The sequence below is a fragment of the Cryptomeria japonica genome, chromosome 11, assembly GCF_030272615.1.
Source record: "Cryptomeria japonica chromosome 11, Sugi_1.0, whole genome shotgun sequence".
Taxonomy (NCBI): Eukaryota; Viridiplantae; Streptophyta; class Pinopsida; order Cupressales; family Cupressaceae; genus Cryptomeria; species Cryptomeria japonica.
Window position 1 is genome coordinate 592,390,787 of NC_081415.1, and position 21,644 is coordinate 592,412,430.

At 34.6% G+C, this 21,644-nt stretch overlaps 1 protein-coding gene across 2 annotated transcripts in view; it reads right to left on the bottom strand.

Annotated features, from left to right (window-relative positions):
- LOC131076327 (uncharacterized) overlaps positions 1–21,644 on the bottom strand; it is a 211,076-nt gene that overhangs the window by 79,807 nt on the left and 109,625 nt on the right. For both annotated transcript variants that reach the window (XM_058013462.2, XM_058013464.2), the window contains 5 exons: positions 19,067–19,123; positions 18,816–18,923; positions 18,653–18,725; positions 11,844–11,887; positions 205–294 (listed from right to left, as the gene is read on the bottom strand). In XM_058013462.2, coding sequence (XP_057869445.2) covers positions 205–294; positions 11,844–11,887; positions 18,653–18,725; positions 18,816–18,923; positions 19,067–19,123 — 372 coding nt within the window. The remainder of the gene's footprint in view (positions 1–204; positions 295–11,843; positions 11,888–18,652; positions 18,726–18,815; positions 18,924–19,066; positions 19,124–21,644) is intronic.

Here is a 21,644-nt window from a genome sequence, read left to right on the forward strand (position 1 = left end):
CTTAATAAGTCATGATATGAAATTTCATCATGACTAAAAATCTCTAAGTACTATTAAGCCTGACCAATCAGGTGCATGTTGGAAACTTGAAAATATTCCTAGACGAAGATAATAAGCTTTCAAATAAAAATTTACCCCAAGTTAAAAGCCAAAGCAAATCATTACTGCTGTCATCTTGCTTTTGCTGAAGAATAATTGACTTACGGTGCCATTTACTACATCCACTGCAAGATGAAGGACAACTTGCCTCTTATTACTTCCACCTCCTTGTAGCATCTTCAATGCAAGGCCTACCTATATTACAAAAATATTAAATTCTTCAAGTATACCAAGAAAATCATCATTTAACTTAACTGGACATGTGAGTAATTAAAAGGAATATGCATTTGTAATGTATGTTAGTAATGCTTTCACAAATCAAAGACCATGTAGATAATGTTAAACAAATACTACTCATTGTAATGTTTATTCTGTCAAAATATTGTAATAATTTTAAAACTTATTTTTTGATAAAAACAAAAACTTATGTAATCATAACAAAACCTGTTAGAAAATAGCCATTACTTCAACAGGGCAAGGGCCCAAAGGGCCACAATTGCAGACTTACATACAAGTAAAACTAAGACGGTTAGAAAATAACTATAAGAATCTTTCAGTAGATTTCAAACAAGACATAGAGCCAGCAAGCATAGATATAACAGCTATCTTAAAACAACAATTGAGAAAGACCATCCAATCAGCTTTAGGGTTGATGGCAACCTTGTAAGTTGTAGGCCATTTCCTGCCTCTAGTTGCAAAAATTCCAACTGTAATTGTCTTGTGCAAGATTTGAGCCCAATCATCATTCAGCTGCATTGGTTCTTGTTGCTGCTGGATTGGAGTGAGCAGCTATCTTCTGAGGCTTCCCTAACTAAGATTTTGGTGAATCACCTTGGCAAGGCATATCTTGGCCTTATCCCCTCAAAGAAGTAGTTCAATCACTTCAGTTTTGTTAAGAAGATGCAGATAATTATGATGCAGCAGATTTAGGCAGTCCGTTCAGGTAGATTTGGAGTGACTTGATTTTTCTTCTGCTGTTGTAAATGGGTGAGAAGTGATGTGCATTGCTGAAAGCATGAGATATCAGTGCCCCTCTCATCCATTTTTTGAGCCACCCCATGGTTGGTGTTCTGTTGACAAAATTATAATCAATCAGAAGCAAGAAGAGGAAGCAGGCTGTAGGGTTTTCTATGAGGTGAGGCTTGAAACTTTTATAATATAAACTTATAAACAGTGTTCCACGGGGACGTGTCCCCCCCCTTTTTGGGCGCGTCCCCCCATCAGAAACGTCTCGGGGACGGGGGGACGGGGACGCGACGTCCCTCCACCGCCACCCAAGCGCCGCCGGGACGTCCCCGCGTCTCCCAGGGAGACGTGGAGACGTCTCCTTGGGAGACGTTTGGGCGTCTCCCAAAGAGACATGGAGACGCCTCCACGTCTCCCAAGGAGACGTTTGGGCGTCTCCCCGTCCTTCAAGAGACGTGCAGACGTCTCTCCAAGGACGGGAGACGCCCAGCACGTCTCTCCAAGGACGGGGAGACGCCCAGACGTCTCCTGTCGCCCCCACTTATATGCAATGTTTAAAATTAAAATTTTTTTAAAAAGTGAGTTTTTAAGTTTTTTGAGGGTTAAGGGGTAACTCTAATTGGACGTGGACCAATAGAAAAATAACACCCGACACCTTTAGAAAATAATAAAAGTATTTTTGGCCTCGCGGGGCGCTGCCCCTCGACCCCGCCCTATATCGCGACAGGGAACGCGCAAGGGGCGATGCCCCTTGACCCCAACTTGGGGGCACTACCCCCAAACCCCTGTTGAAAAATATAGGGGGAAACCGCGCCGATAGAAGTAGGGAAAATCTAACCCCCGAGTTTGATTAGGCTCCATATAACAACACAACTTAGAAATCTTGGTATTTAGATTTAGTATTTCAAATTTCCTATAGTCTCATTTGAAATGTAATTCTTACACTGTAATACTGTCATACATCTTTTCAAAACTAGTTTTTCAAGTACTATATGTATATGTACAAGTATATGAGCACCACCACCCCGCCACCCCCCCCGCCGCCGTCCCCCCGCCGTCCCCAAATTTAGGCCCTTGGTCCCCCCGTCCCGGAAACGCGTCCCCCCCGTCCCCCCGTCCCCAACGCCCGTGGAACACTGCTTATAAACTATTAGAAAACCATTGAAGTAATCTTATCTAGTTGTACCTGAGAAATGGATAAGAAACAATTGAGAAATGAGTGGCTCAATGCATAATCTCTCAAGTCAATTACACAATAATTTCTTAATAGAAATTGGCCTCCTTATAAATTGCTTGAAGTTGAACAATTGGTATATCAGAGGTTTAAGAGTTATGTTGACTTCGGCATCTTAATGACCTGGTTGCATTATTAAGGTCACAACTTAATGTCATAAACCTAGTCATTACATAAGTGACTTGATTGTCTACAACTCATCTTGTATGAATGTATGACAAATGTCTAGTATGCTGGAACTGTATGTGTGTATGACAAGTGTCCCACATGCAGATGTACATAGTTCAATAAGTGCTTGTGGCAGCTCATTGTAGATTCACGACTAAGGCAAACAGATGAGAGAGGGACTGGTTCTACCACATTCCTTGCTCTTGTGTTATTGATTCTGTGTACTTCGCTCAACATTCACATCATAAAGTCAACAAAGACAATATACACGAGTCACTGGGAAACACAGATCCCTGGGACATAAGAATGCGAAAGCTACTAGGGTGCGCAGTTATGGAGTGGATCTGATATGCAGATATGAATTATATAAAATTGAAATGTAATATGAGTAAAATATAAGCATTCAATCACATTCCTCTAGCTGTCCTAAGGTAATAACGTTTTCTTTGCAAATCTATGCTTCCTAAACCTATTTTATTTTGATATTGCTCACGAAACTTTACAAAATTTTGTTGATTATTATGCCCACTTGCTTGATTTCCTAGTCTTTATGGGTAAGTGAAAAATGCTTTTGGTAGCAACCATTAACAATTTAGAGCTTAGAGATCCAAGCAAGCTGCACCATGCTACTTGTTCACCCTTGCAATCTTGGGCATGCCACACAGCTCATTGCTTTATGCCATGTTGTAAATGTGCTGTATCATTGTCCTAAGTGCTTCAGATTTTGATCTGTAATTGACTACAAAACTATGCTTGTGTCAATTAGCAATCAAACAAATTTTAATGCCCACCATGCTTTTTTAATTTCCATCTAAATGATAGTGGAATTGTTCACAAATTTAGAGACTAGAGTATGCAATCTAATTCAAAAGATAAGCAGAAATAGACAACGTCATAGAGGGGCAAACATTTATCCTATAAATCTCACTAGAGGGAATAGGGAAGGAAGTAACAATTCAACATATTACAAGTATTTCCTTGAGTTTTGAAATGAAAACAATTACAAATGTGACAAACTCACTACATAAATTTCCTATCTTCCCAATGCTCTGTAGCTTTGAATACTATAACAGCAGAAGTTGTGTAATTTGCCTGAAATTTCTACCTTGTATGTTGCACCCTCACTCTATGTAGGCTATGCTTGCAATATTGCTCTCAATCCTCCGATTGGTAGCATATTCACCATAAAATGTAATGTGCCTTTTTTGACCAGGCATAAAAATAAATAATTAAATAATTAAATAATTTTGTTGTCTAAAATTATTTTTATGGTAACTAATATTTAATTAATTATTATTTAAATTAAAGTAATTTTCGAGTCAAAATAAAGTATAAAAAAATAATATTATATAATTTTCTTAGAAGATTTCTAAAGTGGTTACCAAAGGTAAACTTTAGAAGAATCATTAAAATATTATAAAAGGATGGTTTTGGAGAGGGAAAAGCATTTCGAAATATTTTATGAAAGCTTTTTATCAAAAGATCGAACCAAGTTCTTTCTTCAGCCTGGGATCAAAACCTTGGGAGATTGATTGATTGGACGAAAACCCAATTCAACCTTTGGAGTGGATTTACTGTAGAGTTCACAATTGGACTTCATTAAAGAAATTTATGAAGTCTCATTTTGAGACATAATTCTGAGGACGTATTAATCTTTTCAATCAATAACATCGATTTACTTATGCATCAAAAAAAAAATTATATAATTTTGAGAATAAAGTCATATAACTGAAAAAATAAATTAAGTATATCTTTTGCTGGGGAATGAAGTTATGGTTTGGACCAAATAAATTATTATTTTGGGTGGATAGTTTGCAATTCTAAGGACTTTATTGAATCGCGGGCCCCATATTTCACAAAATCGTGGGATCATATTGGAGGAGTATAAAAAATCAACTAAGCATTCCAAGAAAGATATGAAAAGGAACTTAGATAAATATACCTTCAGTTTGTAATATCAACTATCATCAGGCATCGAAGGAACAGCAGATCATTATTAATTACTAGCAGATCATACTTGCTGCAGATCATATTAATTTACAGGCAGATAATATAAAATTACTGGCAGTTATTGCTATTACAACAGGTTGGTATGCTGCGTCTTACTTATGAATCAATTACTTATTTACAGTCATATTATATCTGAATACTAATAGGAATAAGGGCAGATATATGGCCTGTAGTATAGCTGTTACATTTATTCTTATTTACACATATAACATAAATAATAAGATCAATATTTGTTAATCAGATTTATATAACAATTTGCTCAATTTCAAATGTTTACATATATATTCATAATACATGAGAAGTTAGTATACCCATAGCCTAATCCTTAATCATTCTCTATTGCCCCTCATGAGGATAGGTTGGTTTTGTTAGGGAAAGTCAAAGTGATACCTCCCAAAATAGGTGTGCTCCAAGAGGTGGTATGGACAGGTGTTCCTGAAACCCTTAGACCTATTTATGAAGACTGGTTTCCTAGTGCTTTAACAAGTAATTCCCCATCCTCCATTAGGTTTGATGATTAGGAAAGTAGTAAGGATTGGGGCTTAAGTATAGTAAACATAGTTGAAAAAATCGGACTCGGCAATGACTCGGCAAGCACAAAATGTTTAAAAAACTCGGCAATAACTCGACAACTTTATCGAACATTTGAAACTATATTTTTTTAAATATTCTTCAAAAACCCACATTTATATTAAATTAATGTCATTAAATTTATATTTTAATTATATTAGAATAAACATATATTAATAGAAAACTATTTAAGTCATTATAGTATTAATTTAACATCATAGTATTGAAAATTCATGTCTCATAGTATTAATTTAACATTTAAATACACTCTGTTTTTATGTTTGCGAGTCTTTCCACGAGTGACTCGGCTGAGCAAATGACCCGCAAGTACTCGCGAGTCCTGCAAGTACTCGCAGAGTTTTTCGACTATGATAGTAACTATCAATCGTATTATGAATACTAAGTGTTCCCTAGTTTTAATAATCTAACTTAAGGAATAATAATATATAATGATGTATGTTAATCATTGGGAAATAGGCACCCTCCTAGAAGGGGACATTACAATTGGTATTAGAGCATAATCCTACCATCCTGCGGGACAAAACTATGTAACCACCATACAATTAGGGTTAATTATTCAACCCCTTCATAAGTCAACATTGCTCTTCAATATGTGGGTACAATTCAAATGAATACTTCATTCTTTACAAGTGTATGCTTCCTACCTTGCATCTATTCATTGAGTATATGTTACATGCGCTTCAAATGTATTTGTAGGCCTTGAATGTAACTAAGAGTATGCTCATATAATTGTATGCCTACTTCATGCCCTATGTGTACCTTACGCCTTATGTATATTCATATAGGTATTTCACACTTTATGTGTGTTCGAATGTATGACTCATGCTGTACATATATTCATGCCTTACAAGTTTCATGCCTTGCAAGGTGTATGCTTCATGTTCTAAGTGAATTTATTTGCATGCTTCCTGCTCTACTTATGCCGATGCTTTATGTCTTGCGTAAAAGCTATATGCCTTGCTTGTATTTATGTGCCCTATGTGTATACTTTATAGTTTATACTTCATGTGTATTCAAGTGAATGCTTCTTGCCTTAAGTATATTTATGCGTATGCTTTATGCTTTATGTGCATGCTTCTTGCCTTAAGCGTATACTTCATGCCTTAAGTGTATTCACATGCCTTATGTATATTTCTCTCAAATGTATGTTTCATGTATATATACCTCATATTTTGCAGATATTTATGTGTTTGCTATATGTCTGATGTGTCTTCAGCATGATTGCTCCATTGTATGTTTTATTTGTGTACTTTTCTCATGTATGCTTGTGTGATTGCTCCATGTTGTCATGTTTTCAGCATGATTACGTCATGCACCTTTCTAATGTATGCCTTATGTCTGAATATGCTTTGCATCATGATTGATGTGTTCTCAACGTGTTTATTTTATGTGCATTTTATATGCCTTTTTCAAATTAATCATATCTTAAGCATATTTACTTCAGGTCTGATGTGTTTTCAGAGTGCTTACTCCATATGCATTCTCTAAGTGCCTGTATCATGTATGCTTTCTGACTTACATGCGATTGCTTCATGTCTAGCATACCTTCAGCATGTGTGTTTTACAGAAGTGCCTTTCTCATAACTTAAGTAAATTCATGTGTGTGATTCATGCTTTACGTGTATTCAGGTGTGTAATGCATGTCCGATGTGTATGAATGTGTATTCATGTGTACGATTCATGTCTTACTGTAATGTCCCCTCTTTCCTAGTAGGTCACTCAGATATAGAGATTCACCTTTTACCCATCTCCGCAGGAGAATTCAGTGAATAGGAGATGTCAGTGCTGGCATTTGGGGGTCTATACTTGGCAATTTGGCACTAGGAAGTGGTATTACTTGAGAATATAACGTTATTTTAATATAAAGTCACTTTTTCTAAAAATAGAAACGATTAATTAAAGTGACTTTATAAAGTAAAGTGCAAAGTTGAATTAAAATATTTAAAAAGGCACCCTATGGCATGCACCCCTAGGCATAATGTTGTTTTAAGAAGGAGGGCAAAGTCAATGATGAATAAGAACCCTCCAGTTGGGCAAACTTGCTAGGGAAATATTTATTAAATAAATTTCATTAAAAATGAAGCATGAGAACCCTAAATGGTACGATTAGGGTTGGAGAGCAATAAAGCAACAAGAGGGGTCTTCTTTTTGGCATCTTGGATTTCATTTTTACTTCAGCAGGTTGAGAATTGAGCTCTGGAGATGATTTCAGCGGCATATGTTCTTCTGGGAATGAAAACTCCTTGAAGACAGGTGAATTAGATGAAAACCCAATCCACAGAAGAGAGAGATTCACACAGAATTCGTATTGGCGCTTTAGAAAACACTTATTTCAGTGAATTGCAGAATTAATTGCAGATTTTGGAGGGTTTATGATCACTGGATGCCATTCATGATCGATCCAGCCAAACAAGGGCACAAATCTCATGCAAATCTTATGTTCAGTATTTCTCAGCAGTGTTTCAGTATTTTCAGCAGGCTACAGGAATAAACTTCTCAATCAGATTGTTATTTTTCCAATAAATTGAATAATCCAGCCTGGAAGACAGTAGTATTCAAGTATTTGTTTTTCGTAATTGTTGTAGGATCAAATAAAACTATTTGGGACCACCTGCAGCAGCTGGGAGCTCATAGATTGTGTTATTCTTCAATCCATCAATAAAACTTTCTCCAGGTTAGGAGTTGGACTCTTGGCATGCAATTTGCTGTCCTCGTGTACTAGATTTCTTAAATCTGAAAATTATTGTATTGCTGTTCCAAGATCAGAATTCTGAAATTAATTATCAATCCATTATATTTCTGCATTTCAAATTCAAAAGTATGGGTTCATTGGCATTTGTTCATGTTTAAACTCTATACAAACTATTGGCAACAAAACCCAAGCAAAACCCTCAGAAAACAGTTTTAAAACCCTCAAACAGCAGCATCAAAATCAGAAAAAAATCAGTTTTCCTGGCTGGGGGTCTTACACTTATGTGTATTCTTGTGTGCACTTTATGCTTAAAGGGTTTGCTTCATGCCTCATGTGTTTTCAGCATCTATACTCTTCTCACGTATACCTCATGTCTTATGTATATTCATGTGTACAATCATGCCTGACATGTATCTATGCTTTGTGCCTTACATGTGTGCTTCTTGCCTTACATGTATTTGTGTATACATCATTCCTTAAGTGCATTTGTATGAATATTTGCGTATACACTTCATTCATTGAAAATATTTGTATGTACGTCTCATGTGTATTTGCATGTATACTTCATTCATGAAGTGTATGTACACTTCATGCCTTATGAATATGCCTTACGTGTATTTAAATACGCTCCATGTCTTGCATATATTCATGTATGCTTCATGCCCTATGTGTAGGCTTCATGCTTTATGTGTTGCTTGTGTTTTACGTTTATGCTCGGTGATTTACACATAGCTATACGTTTTCTTCATGTCTGTTGTGTTCTCAGACAATTTACACATAGCTATACATTTTCTTCATGTCTGTTGTGTTTTAGTGTCTTTCGGTACTGAAGAAATCTAGATCTAATAATCAAGGTTTATTGATATGATTCTTAGTTAAACTATGCATAGTATAGAAAACTTCTACAAAGCATTGTAGTGCTTTAAAGAGGATATGAACTACCAGGAAATCTACCATTAAAGCATGACGCTCCATTTCTTAAGCTGATTTTAGTCCATAATTATAAGGATATACTGACTTTCATGTCACTGTAGAGTATGGATATTAAGATAAGGATATGCTTTTCAGAATCATCATCTCCTTCTTGTTGTCATTACATTTAAAAATGAAACCTCTTAGCCACAACTAATTATGGCAAGTTAAAAATGTTCAACAACACTATCATTATAACCTTTTGGGTACAAATGGTTCAGTACAAGTGAAACATAATCCACAATGCTGAGAACAAGTCAAGAGATTCTGATGGAAATCTGATCGGTCTGCTCCACTCCAAATCCCCAACCAACTCCACTCCAAGTATGAGAGGGGACAACATGCAGGCATTTTAATGCCAACCATGTAGCATAACAAGCCCTCTTGCACATTGTCCATTACAATGGGCAGCATCAAAATGAGATACCATAAAGCAGAGATAGGGATGAGACCATATAGTGTGAATACCTACAACAGTGAGACATCAGTCTCAAGTAATCAAAGTGATTTGAAGATGCCTTGGTCAAAGTCTTAGAACAATATTGCAACACATTTACAACATGATTATAATTAGTGTGAGAGTACCTGCACCACATTGCATGGGTATATTCGTGCAATAAAATTATAATTGAATCAAAGGCTTGGGGCCACAATTCATCACATCACCCAAATATCTGCACAATAAAGTTGTTGAGGCTCAACACACCCTCACCATCAGGTTCAAGCTAAATTCATTCAAAAACTATGGTAAGTACCACAAGGTAATTAGAGAGAGTGATGATTTGAGTAAAGAAGAAATGTTCCCCACATAAAGTTGAGAACTATAAGAGAATACTTGCAGCATTACAAACCACAGACGAGATTCTTCAACATCCTATGGACTCTGTTAATATTTGCAAAGATAAAGTCATTGTGGTGGGACCCAGGTGTAGATCAACCAATAATGTTTGTCTCATAGTCCCCTTTAGTGGAAAATAAGGCAACTATAAGCTATAACTTAATTTGCCATGAAATTGCTCTTGATCAAGAGGAAAGGCATATCCTATTATAGATGTCTACCAACTAATCCAATACAACTAGAATGATGAAATTTGGAAACTATTAAAAAAAATGGTCAAAGGTGAGTCTTTCTTTGACATCTCGAAGAACAAGAACTGAAAATTGTCAAAGTTCCTCTTGAGGCTTGGACACGAAAACAGGAGGCCATTTCATAACAAACCAAAAGTTGTATGCTAAATCCCGAGTACAAATGCCAAACCAATAAACCAGACTTGTCTCATATATAATTAGGAAACGAGCTTGGATTTTTGAAGCATAAGTTTCAATCAGATTACACTACCACAATAATGTGACTAATCTAATACAAGATGATGTGTCATGCTTTCTTATTTTAACATTAAGAGCTATCTATGATATTGTGCAAACATTGGGACAACCTAATCACTAATTATATCACACGAAGGATCTAAAAGTTTAGAAATCTTCAAAGGTTAGAAATCCTCAGATTGAGAAAAAATTTAGTTAAAACGATCATTGCTTGAGGGCAAACAATTTTGGGAAGGGTGGAATGTCATGCCCCCGATCTGCTTTACAAAAAACGGTGACCCAGTTGTATGAAATTGTCTTACAATATGTAAGACTTCACGATTTCTAATCAAATGTTAATCAGGTGCTAGCAACAGACCCCGCCCCTACAAGATGAGAATTCTTAACCGTATGGACCAGTAATCACTTCAGTTTCCCCTTCCTTAAATGACAGCGATCTTAATGATAGTGATTTCAATTAGACTTAAGAATGATGATTAGAAGGGAGGGATCTAATGAAATGGGACAAGACATTAAAAAAAAATGATTACTTGCGAAGGGACAGCATTTAGCAACAGAAAGGCACCTCTTCAACAACAGTCACCACTGTACAAAGGGGTATGGCCTTCCACCAACGAGGGAGGAGTATAAAGGATCAACCAAGCATTCCAAGAAAGATATGAAAAGGAACTCAGACAAATATACCTTCAGTTTATAATATCAACTATCGTCAGGCATTGAAGGAACAGCAGATCATTATTAATTACTGGCAGATCATACTTGCTCCAGATCATATTAATTTACAGGCAGATAATATAAAATTATTGGCAACCATTGCTATTACAACAGATTGGTATGTTGTGTCTTACTTATGAATCAAATACTTATCTACACTCATATTATATCTGAATACTATTAGGAATAAGGGTAGATATATGGCCTATAGTATAGCTGTTACATTTATTTATATTTACACATAACAGAAATAATGAGTCAATATTTGTTTATTAAATTTATATAACAATTTGCTTAATTTCAATTGTTTACATATATATTCATAATACATGAGAATTTAGTATACCCATAGCCTAATCCTTAATCATTCTCTATTGCCCCTCATGAGTATAGGTTGGTTTTGTTAGGGAAAGGCAGATTAATACCTCCCAAAATAGGTGAGCCCCAAGAGGTGGTATGGTCGGGTGTTCCTGAAACCCTTGGGCCTATTAATGGAGATTGGTTTTGTAGCGCCTTAACAAGTAATTCCCCATCCTCCATTACAGTTGATGATTAGGAAAGAAGTAAAGATTGGGGCTTAAGTATAGTAACTATCAATTGTATTATGAATACTAATTGTTCCCTAGTTTTAAAATCTGATTTAAGGCATAATAATGTAAAGTGATGTATATTAATCATTGGGAAACATGCAGCCTCCTAGTAGGGGACATTACAATTGGATGTTAATTAATGGGAAACAGGCAGCCTCCTAGTCGGGCACATTACATGTTGATTCAAAATTCAGAATTATTCAATAGATTTTAGTGATGCCTTCTTACGATATTCATATGGGAACATATGCAACTGATTTCACATTTTCAATGCAATCTGTCTTTCTCAGATATTTCAAGGTAGCTATGATAAAAGCATAAATAAAAAATCTTAAGACATTGAGGTTTTATTTTTTTAAGATGCAAGCATAACCAATGCATCTACAACGTGCATATCTAGGCAATTTGCATCTTCAATTCCACTATTATGATAACAAATGAGGTGAAAATTGAAAAACAAGAAGGTGAGTAAATTGCTTACCGATGCAACAGAGTCAAGGATCCTTGAATCTGTGTCCTTGCCACCTTCGAAAAACAATACAATACCAACATAATCAATAGAATAGCATATTGTACAAAGTTAGCAAATAGAAGGAAAACTTAAGCAGAAGACAATCTAAATCATGAGCTTGTCAAATAAATTAAATATCAAGTACTACAAAGAACAATTCAAAAAGAAAATAAAAACATTCTTCCATTGACAGTAAGCAAAACTTCATCGCACAAAGAAAAATGCTTGCACTGAAAATAGGGATCTAACTATTTTATTTTGACAAAACCAATCTCAAAACAATTTTTAGGAAAAGAAAGAAAATGATTTGCCCAAATAAGGATCAATACATTGAACAATAAATTGTGCGACTTTGGGATTTTCAATTTGAGGCAACCTAAATGGTACCTTAATGAAATAACTAGCACCAATTTGAATGCTCATCCCATGGAACTCCTAATTAAAGTTCTACGAACTACTCATGTTCCATATGTTGAAGGCATAGGTCAATAAAAGTATGAAAGAGTTTTAGTCAGCTATCACACATTTTTATTCCACAAACATAATGTCCTTGTTGATTTGTCAATGTTAAAGGGTCAAACGCCTCCAGTATGGATTAAAGAAAGGGACCCTTTTAAGACCATATGTAAACAATAATTCTCCTCAAACCTCTTCATTAATTGGATTGATCCAAATTCCATAAGTAATCCAAGCAATGACACACTGAAATTGCATGATCTTGCGTTACGCTGGATGCAATAAAATATTGTTACTAATAAATAACAATTAATTGCAAAAAGAGATCATGGAACCAAATACATAGAGAACAAAACTGGGATAATAATAACTGATATCCAAACTATATTAGTCTAAAAAGTTCTATGTGAAAAAACCTGAGAAGAGATGGAAAAGAAAATGAAATAGTACATACAATATACAACTATTTTCCAAGACATTACTATATGTACTCTTTTTCATTCAATATATTTGATACATAAGTGCAGAATAACAGTTCAATAAACAACAACTGAGACAAAATTATTCATCTATTAGAGTAATTAATTAATAGTTGCTATTCCAGTTCTCTGTTCATGATTGTTTCATATGTTCAAAGCATAGGTCAATACAAGTATGAAAGGGCATAGGTCAATACAAGTATGAAAGAGTTTTAGTCAGCCATCACACATTTTTATTCCACAAACATAATGTGCTTGTTGATTTGTCAATGTTAAAGGGTCAAACGCCTCAAGTATGGATTAAAGAAAGGGACCCTTTTAAGACCATATGTAAACAATAATTCTCCTCAAACCTCTTCATTAATTGGACTGATCCAAATTCCATAAGTAATCCAAGCAATGACAAACTAAAATTGCATGATCTTGCGTTACGCTGGATGCAATAAAATATTGTTACTAATAAATAACAATTAATTGCAAAAAGAGATCATGGAACCAAATACATAGAGAACAAAACTGGGATAATAATAACTGATATCCAAACTATAATAGTCGAAAAAGTTCTATGTGAAAAAACCTGAGAAGAGATGGAAAAGAAAATGAAATAGTACATACAATATACAACTATTTTCCAAGACATTACTATATGTACTCTTTTTCATACAATATATTTGATACATAAGTGCAGAATAACAGTTCAATAAACAACAACTGAGACAAAATTATTCATCTATTAGAGTAATTAATTAATAGTTGCTATTTCAGTTCTCTGTTCACGATTGTTTTGTTTAGAAACATCGTAATGTAAATGCCTATATGTATTCGTTTTTACTTCATTAATTATCATGCAGTTACCATTTCATGGTATTAGAGCTAGAAATTTATTTTTGGCGAATTTTTTAGAATAATAAATTTCATAAGTTGATCCTAGATTAAAAAAAATTTGAAAAATTATTTAGTTGTTCTTTTCGATTTTTTCTCTGCAAATCACAGGCCTGTTATTTGTATTTTCGCAGATTTCTTTTGGGTCTGCAAAATTGCGTGTTCGAAAACACAAGGCATCTTTGTGGGTCATTTTTTTTGACAGGTTCTTCAAACGCACGTGTTTTATTTGCTACGAATCGGGGGTGCTTGTTATTTTCCATGTTTTCCTTTTGAAGATCACGGGTTTCTATCAGACAAAGTTTCTGGAGACGTTTCTTCATGACGTCTTCTCTGCGATTTTTTTTCTCTGTGTGCACGGTGATTTATTTTTTTTGTGGGGTTGTTTGCTCATTCTCTAGTCAGAGGGTGTCGTTTTGCTTTTTTTTTAGTGACAAATTCCTGTCGTTTTTTCTGCACATCACCTACAACTAGGGTTTCCTCTCCCACACCCAAAGTTTCATAAAAATAGGTGGATTTTCCTATGCCTCTAGTCTAGGTTTTACTACATTGGGTTTGTAGAAATTAAAACTCATGGATTTGTGAAAGGTGCTTAGAATTGATGATTTTTTTGTGATCTGGGTGTGATGTCCAGTACAATGGCTAGGGTTTCACATTTTTTTTACTGATATTTTTTTGACGATCTCCTCGAGATCTATGCCTTGGGATCAGTGCCTAAAAGTTTGTGCTAGGGTTTGACTAATTTTCTTACCACAAAAATCAGCTCTATTTGTTGTTGCAGTATTACCTTGTTTCTCATGCCTTGGAAAGCGTGAAGGATGGCATCTTTGACCAACATAATGTTGGAAAATAATCAACGCTTCAATGGCAAAAATTACAAAACGTCGAAACAATCCATAGTCACAATATTTGAATACCAATGTGTAGGCCAGATTATTTTAGGTAAATTTGCTTGTCCCTTGGTGGTGGTTAAAGACCAACAAGTTCGATGAGCACAATTGGGAAGTAATTATGCTCATCAAATTGTCAATCATTGACAACATGCTTCCACAAGTGTTGTCTGGCAAGTCAGCTTCGGAGATTCAAACACTTCTAAAGGATCTCCATGAGATGAGCGTTCTTTTTGAAGAATATGTTGTTTTCAATAATGATGGACAATAAGATGTCTCTGCAGGAGCATCTTACAAAGATCAAGGATATATGTCATCAGCAGGAAGTTATTGGTCGCAAGATGGAGGAAGAAGACATGGTGGTGATCACTCTCAAAAGTTTACCATGCTCGTATGAACAATTTATTGTGATGCTCAACATTACCTCCACGAATGTTGATCTCAAGTTTCCTGAATTGGCATTATGTTTTACTGGAATTGAAACATTTGAATCTTTAGGACACCTCTCCACAACATATCTGATTCCTAAGGATGCAATTCCACTTTCTAGGACCTTGTCACTATTATACAAATCAACACAAACAACTTGCCACAAGATCCAAAGATTATAACCACTTTGATACCAATTTGATCTCTTAAATGTCAATGTTTTGTGGACATTTACGTATGTGTATACTTTCCCACTTGAATAATTTCAATGAATACTCATTTCCTTATGACAAGTACACTGGTCTATAATGATAATCACAATCCAAAGGAACCCATAGAACACAACCAAACCTCTTAGTATTTGTTAGCATGAAGGAGGAATGATGCTTTTAGAAAATCCACCACTTTGGGCTTGGAGTAATACCAATTGGGAAAGAGGCTATATGATGAAAAACAAACTAGAGGGTGGAAAGCCCAAAGCAATGGAATTTATTCACCGTTTGTCCCAAACAATGACAAATTCTTAGAGGTGTGTTTGTGTTATGTTGTTCCCATTGCCTTGTGACTATATATCAATGTACACAAGTTAAAAAGATTATGTATAGATGACTACTCGTGCAAACTAGCAACAACAATGATGACATGGATATAAAATATAATCCCACAATGAAAATATTGCACAAAGTAGAAATCCAATTAATGCTACATTACAACAAATCTAACTACTTAAAATTTTATTATAAAATATTAATTTTGTACAACATACAAGAATTCTTATAATGTCCACATATTTTGTGGATTGGAAAAAGAAAAAATATGGTGATCTTCTATTGGTGTCTTAATTTGTGACAATATAGAACAAAACAGTTGATGAGTAAATCCTCTCTTCAAATTCATAGAGAAAGCTCCATTAGAATAATTAATTCTTTTAGTCAGTTACCTTTTTAGTCTATTAATGGTCATTTAGTTAGTCATTTAGCTTTTTAGTTCCTCATCTTAGTTGTCGACTTATTTAGCTTTTTGGTTCATTTAGTCTTTGAAGTGCAACTATTACTTCTTTTATAAGAACACGTAGTTTGCTTTTTAGCTTTATTTAGCATTTTAAGCGTTTTAGCTTCACATTGAAGCTTTAAATTAATAATTCATTCTTTTTAGAACACCGTCTTGTAATTCCTTTATATACGGTTGTATATTCATAATTAATTCATCCGATTATTTGTTCAATTATTTTTCATGGTATCGGAGCGGGTTGATGGGATCTTTTAGGATGTGGCGAATTTTTTAATAAATTTGTAGCCTCTTCCTACCTAGAAAAATATTCCAGTGTCATTTTTAATGAAAAAAAATCTGATTGGCTACTGGGCGATTTTGCAGATCATGGGCAGATTTCTTTTGCAGGTTCGAAGGTTTTTGGTTTTGATGGTTTTAGTACGGATTTTTTTTTAACCCGTCTTTGCTGCTGATGGTCGCGGATTTTGTCTGAAGCTGTAAAATCATGATGCGTTTTTGCTGGTTTTCTTTCTAGCATGTTCGTGAGGACTTGTGCAATGATTTTTTTAGGGAAAATCATGTTTTTAAAAATAGCGACTTTGCAAACTGCTGGTTTTTTGGCGGAAATTTTCGTGGGTTTGCAGTGTTGGCATTGTTTGCAATTTTTGCGGTCTGAGATTCACAGTTTTTCGGTGGTTTTCTTCCCATAATCTTCACTGACAACATTGTGATTTTTCAGGGCTGCAACAAGCAAAAAAAAAGCAGAGGGTTTTATCTGGGCTCTGCAATTTTTCTGACCAGCACCCACGGTTTCTTTCTACGATTTTCAATAACTCATGAACCAAATATTCGCCGGCTAGGGTTTCAACCGTAAAAAAATCGTCTATTTTTTTACAGAAAAATCAAATGATTTTTTTGCAAATGATTTTTTTTGCAAATTATTATTATTATTTTTTTTTTCAGAAAAAATACAGATTTCAGATTTGTAGAAAATTTGGTCTAGATTTTTTCCAGAATTTCGTGCCTTGGGTTTTGTACCATATTTTCATGCATTGCGTTCCGTACCTCCTTTTTTGCTAATTATTTTTCTTGCATCTAGGGTTTGCACAAAAAATTCAAGGTTTTCAGCAAATTTTGACATTTGCATAGGGATTCGTGCCTTGAATTCCGTGCCTGGGTTTTTTCATTTTTTCCTTAAAATTTATTTCTGGAGTTTATAATTTTTTCTCCCTTCAAAAATTATTCTAGGTTTTCTGATTTTTCCCCACAAAAAATCATCGAAGGGTTTTGCTTGATTTTTTCCTCAAAAATCAGGGTTTTACCACGTGACGTCTAGTGTTTAGCCACATAACATTTTAGGGTTTTCACAAATTTTTTCTCAAAAATGTTCATAGGTTTTCTAATTTTTCCTTGAAAATTATCATCTATAATTCGTGAAGTTCGTGTGTGATTTTGGTTATCTGGGTTTTACCATTTTTTCCACAAAAACAATGATTTGTAAATCCAGTTTTCAAGGTGAAAAAAATCGTGCTTTGTTGCAATCTATTTTGGGTCGCACCTGGAGTTGTTGGGGCGAACATCTATAACCGTGGTATCTTGCAGTTTGTTTTGGCGTTGCTGGAGCAAACAGTGCTCAATGCTCTTCTGCAAAAGTTTTTGCGATTTTTTGCTAAATCCTTTTTTGTTGTTCTTCGGAGGGTTTGCCGATTTTTCCTCAAAATCATGGTTTCAGGTTCAATAATTTGCATGTGACAGTTCTATAATTCGCGTGTGAGGGTTATATCAATCAAACGGAATTAGCTATTCTTGGTCGTTAACACTTTGTAGATCCTGGGAGGGACTCTGCAACAACAAAGTGTTCTTGCATTTGTGATGGAAAGACTTGCAGTGTCTTTTGTCGAGTACTTAGTTGATACAATGACCATTAAGGGAGGGTATTAGAATAATTAATTCTTTTAGTCAGTTATCTTTTTAGTCTATTAATGGTCATTTAGTTATTCATTTAGGTTTTTAGTTCGTCATCTTAGTTGTCGACTTATTTAGCTTTTTAGTTCGTTTAGTCTTTTAAGTGCAACTATTGCTTCTTTTATAAGAACGCATAGTTTGTTTTTTAGTGTTTAGCTTTTTAGCCTTATTTAGTGTTTTAAGCGTTTTAACTTCATGTTGAAGCTTTTGATTAACGGTTCATTCTTTTTAAGAACACCATCTTGTAATTCCTTTATATACGGTTGTATATTTGCAATTAATTCATCTGATTATTCGTTCAATTATTTTTCAAGCTCTTGGATTTAATCTACAACTAACTCTAAGACAATAAATAAGCCTATTACCATAAACATTAATGCAATTTATCCAAATTTTATTATCAAATAAGGCAATTAAATGGGAAACATTTCTCATGTATTTTATTACCAATCTGTTACAATGGCAAAGATAATCATTTATATGAATATATGTTTAAAAAATTTATTTGACACATCTAGCTTTTTTTTTCCAAATAACAGCAAATTTTGTACAAATTCAGAAAGCCATATCATGAAACTTAATGCTTAATAAGAAATAGAAGAGGCGAAATTATACTTGTTTACAACATTATTGATCCAGTCATGCATATTAGCAACAAAAAACTTTAAAAAAAAGTAGTGCTCCATACTTCTTGTTAATGAGCTTAAAAATGTCATGTTGTTGGCCTTTGTCTTTCTTGAGAGATCAAGCTCCAACTGTGTCTGTAAAACAAATCATGTCATTATTATGTTGAATGACATGTTAAGTATAAGATTAACTATGTTGCATTCTATCTCCTTGTGAATAAATACCTTGACTGGTTGAAGCAGATTTTCTATATGAGATTGGACAAGATTGATCATATGAGATAAACTTTGAGAGATCTCAAAGTACTTCCTATAGAAAACATTCTCTACCGCCTTAATCACAAGAATCAGAATTCTTAATCAGTCACATGAAATCTTCCCTGCAAGCTTAAACAGCCAGATGCACCAAAAACAAGAGTACAGATAATATCTAATATATTCTCTAAAAAATAGGCACTATCCAGCAATAACCTTACTTTTATTAACACTGCTATGTGACCAAGAGACCTCAGCTTTTCCTTTTTAATTGGTACCTGCAAATTTGAGCAACATATTCTGAGAATCATTCTTAATGCATATTAGTACAGAGATATCATTATGAGTTTTCTTATATTGGAGATACGAAGATGCCAAAATCACGACTTTTTCAGTGGTATCAAACTTAAAAAGTAACTGAAAAAAACATGGTGAAAAAATCGCATGCCACAACCCATTTACTGATCTAACCCATAAATAACCAAGTCATATGGAGTGTCTCAACATTGATTATTTTTTCACTTGTTTCCTTCATCTGATGTTACATTCACTTAATTTATTGCAAATTTACTTAAAATGTTACTTCTTCACTTATGTCATATCTCTCCCTACCAACCCACCAATCTAACTACCAAGCTGTCTACCAGCGTCAAACTAATTATCTATCTACCGAATATGGGCAGTCCTATTATGCTAGAATTGAATGGGAAGTTTTGCCAAGTCTCCTCACTTTTGCCTTGGGTAAGAGGGTTCCAACCAAGGGTGCCAAATGAAACTCAACTATTCCTCCATAAATTTGAAAGGCAGTCCATACTCCAATATATTTATTAAGTCAAAATCATTATTTGGTTATTATAATATTCATATGGCAGAAAAAAATGTCCATTTAATTTCTCAATTCAGAATCCAATTTGAAATTGAGAAAGTCTCTACTACCTCGTATGTGTATAATACTCGTTTTCCAACTTTTGTTGAGGGGCAATTGAGGCCGACAAGACCTCTCTTTCCAGTTCTTCTCTTGTTCTTTGATAGTACTGTTCAAAAAGAACTCTTACAATATTATTATCCAAATTTATAAAAAGTAAAGAATGAAATTATATCAGTGGCAGCAAATGAACAAAGCAGGTCAATAAAAAACAGAAGTATATCCAATAACAATGGCAAGAGGGAGTTGTATATGGGCATTTAGATCCTAATGATACAAGAGTCTACAAGCTAGATGCACAACAAAGGAAGTTTGTAACATGCTACAAGGATGAAAAATAGGCAACGGCAATGGGATGCAAAAGAAAATCAAGGTAATTTTAAAAAGACAGTTGCTTGGAAAAATGTAAAACAGAGACAAACAATGAATATCATAGCCAAATATTCTAATAGACATGATAATGATGATAAGCACGACAGAGACCTGAATGGTGGCATTGAGGACAACACAATAATATAGCTGTTAAATTATTGTGTTATAATGAACATACAACAAAATACAAAACATTATAATGAACATGGAGCAAAATACAACACAAGAAAGTCATTAAAGATTCATGAAAACAAGAAGATAGCAGAATAAGTATCTCCTTTCAACAAGAACATGGAAAATACAATGAGTAAAAAGAATCCAGAAGCTAAGAACAGAAATCTCATTATCAAAAACTAGGGGAATGTCTCCTAGCTGATTTGCCTAGATAGAATGTCTCAAACCACACACATGCAAATCCACAAATGATTTGGCTTAAAAATAATGCATGGTACTTCCCTATCACAAATTAACTCAGAAAGAACGAGGAGATTAAACAAGAAAACATGCAAGACTTGTTTAATGCTTTCAGCCTCAAAGGCAACATACATAAATCTGAAATCTGATTTCAGAATCAGCAACACCTGATATAATATCAACAAGATATGCAAGAGTGAACTATAAGGAAATCCTCAACCAACTCTGAAAATAATCCTTCAACTATTGAGCCTTATTTTCCTCCTCTAACTCTGATCTTCAACCTGCAAACTAAAAAACTAAAATCTCCAACTCAACCCCTTAATATATAGACTCATGGAGGCTCAAAATACAACCATAAAACATTACCATGGGTCAAAACAAGGTTCCGATAAACCATGGTACAAATCCATATGACCCCAACTTAGTGGACAGCCTCTAAACATAGTAAATTGCTTCACATGACCTCCACATGGCCACCACTTTCTTATCCAATCAAGTGGTTGTCATAATGATGCTTTGTAACTCCTCCAAACCCAAAAAATAGTGCATGCAAAGAAATGCAAGTGACATGTGTCAACATGCCTAGGCATGCGTGATAAAAATCACCAACTCCCAAAATGGACACCAAAGTTTAGTATTCTTCCAAGATGCTCTTTCAACCATTGCTAACAAGTGTTCACAAATTACTTCCACCTTCCAAAGTGGGTGCATTGATCAAGAATTCCTTCATTATGCCTTGTAACCTCCATTGACATGTGTCCAACTCCCTTGTAAGATGCCACCTTAAGGACTCGGCCAAATATTTATTAAAGATTTAGTCCCCAAAAACATTAAATTTTTTATCATAACGTTATTCCAGACATTGCATAAAAATTAAAATAAATATTTTTGGGTGATGCAAGATTGCTCTCATAGCCCAGTATGCTCCTGCATCAATATTAATTTTCTACAAATTTCTTCAAGTAAAATACTAAGTTGTGCGGGTGCCCTTGAAGTGTATGGTAACGATTCCTCTTGAAGAAGAATATACGTGCAACCACAACCAATGAAACCCCAACTAATGCCTCACCTTTCCCCTCCTCTTG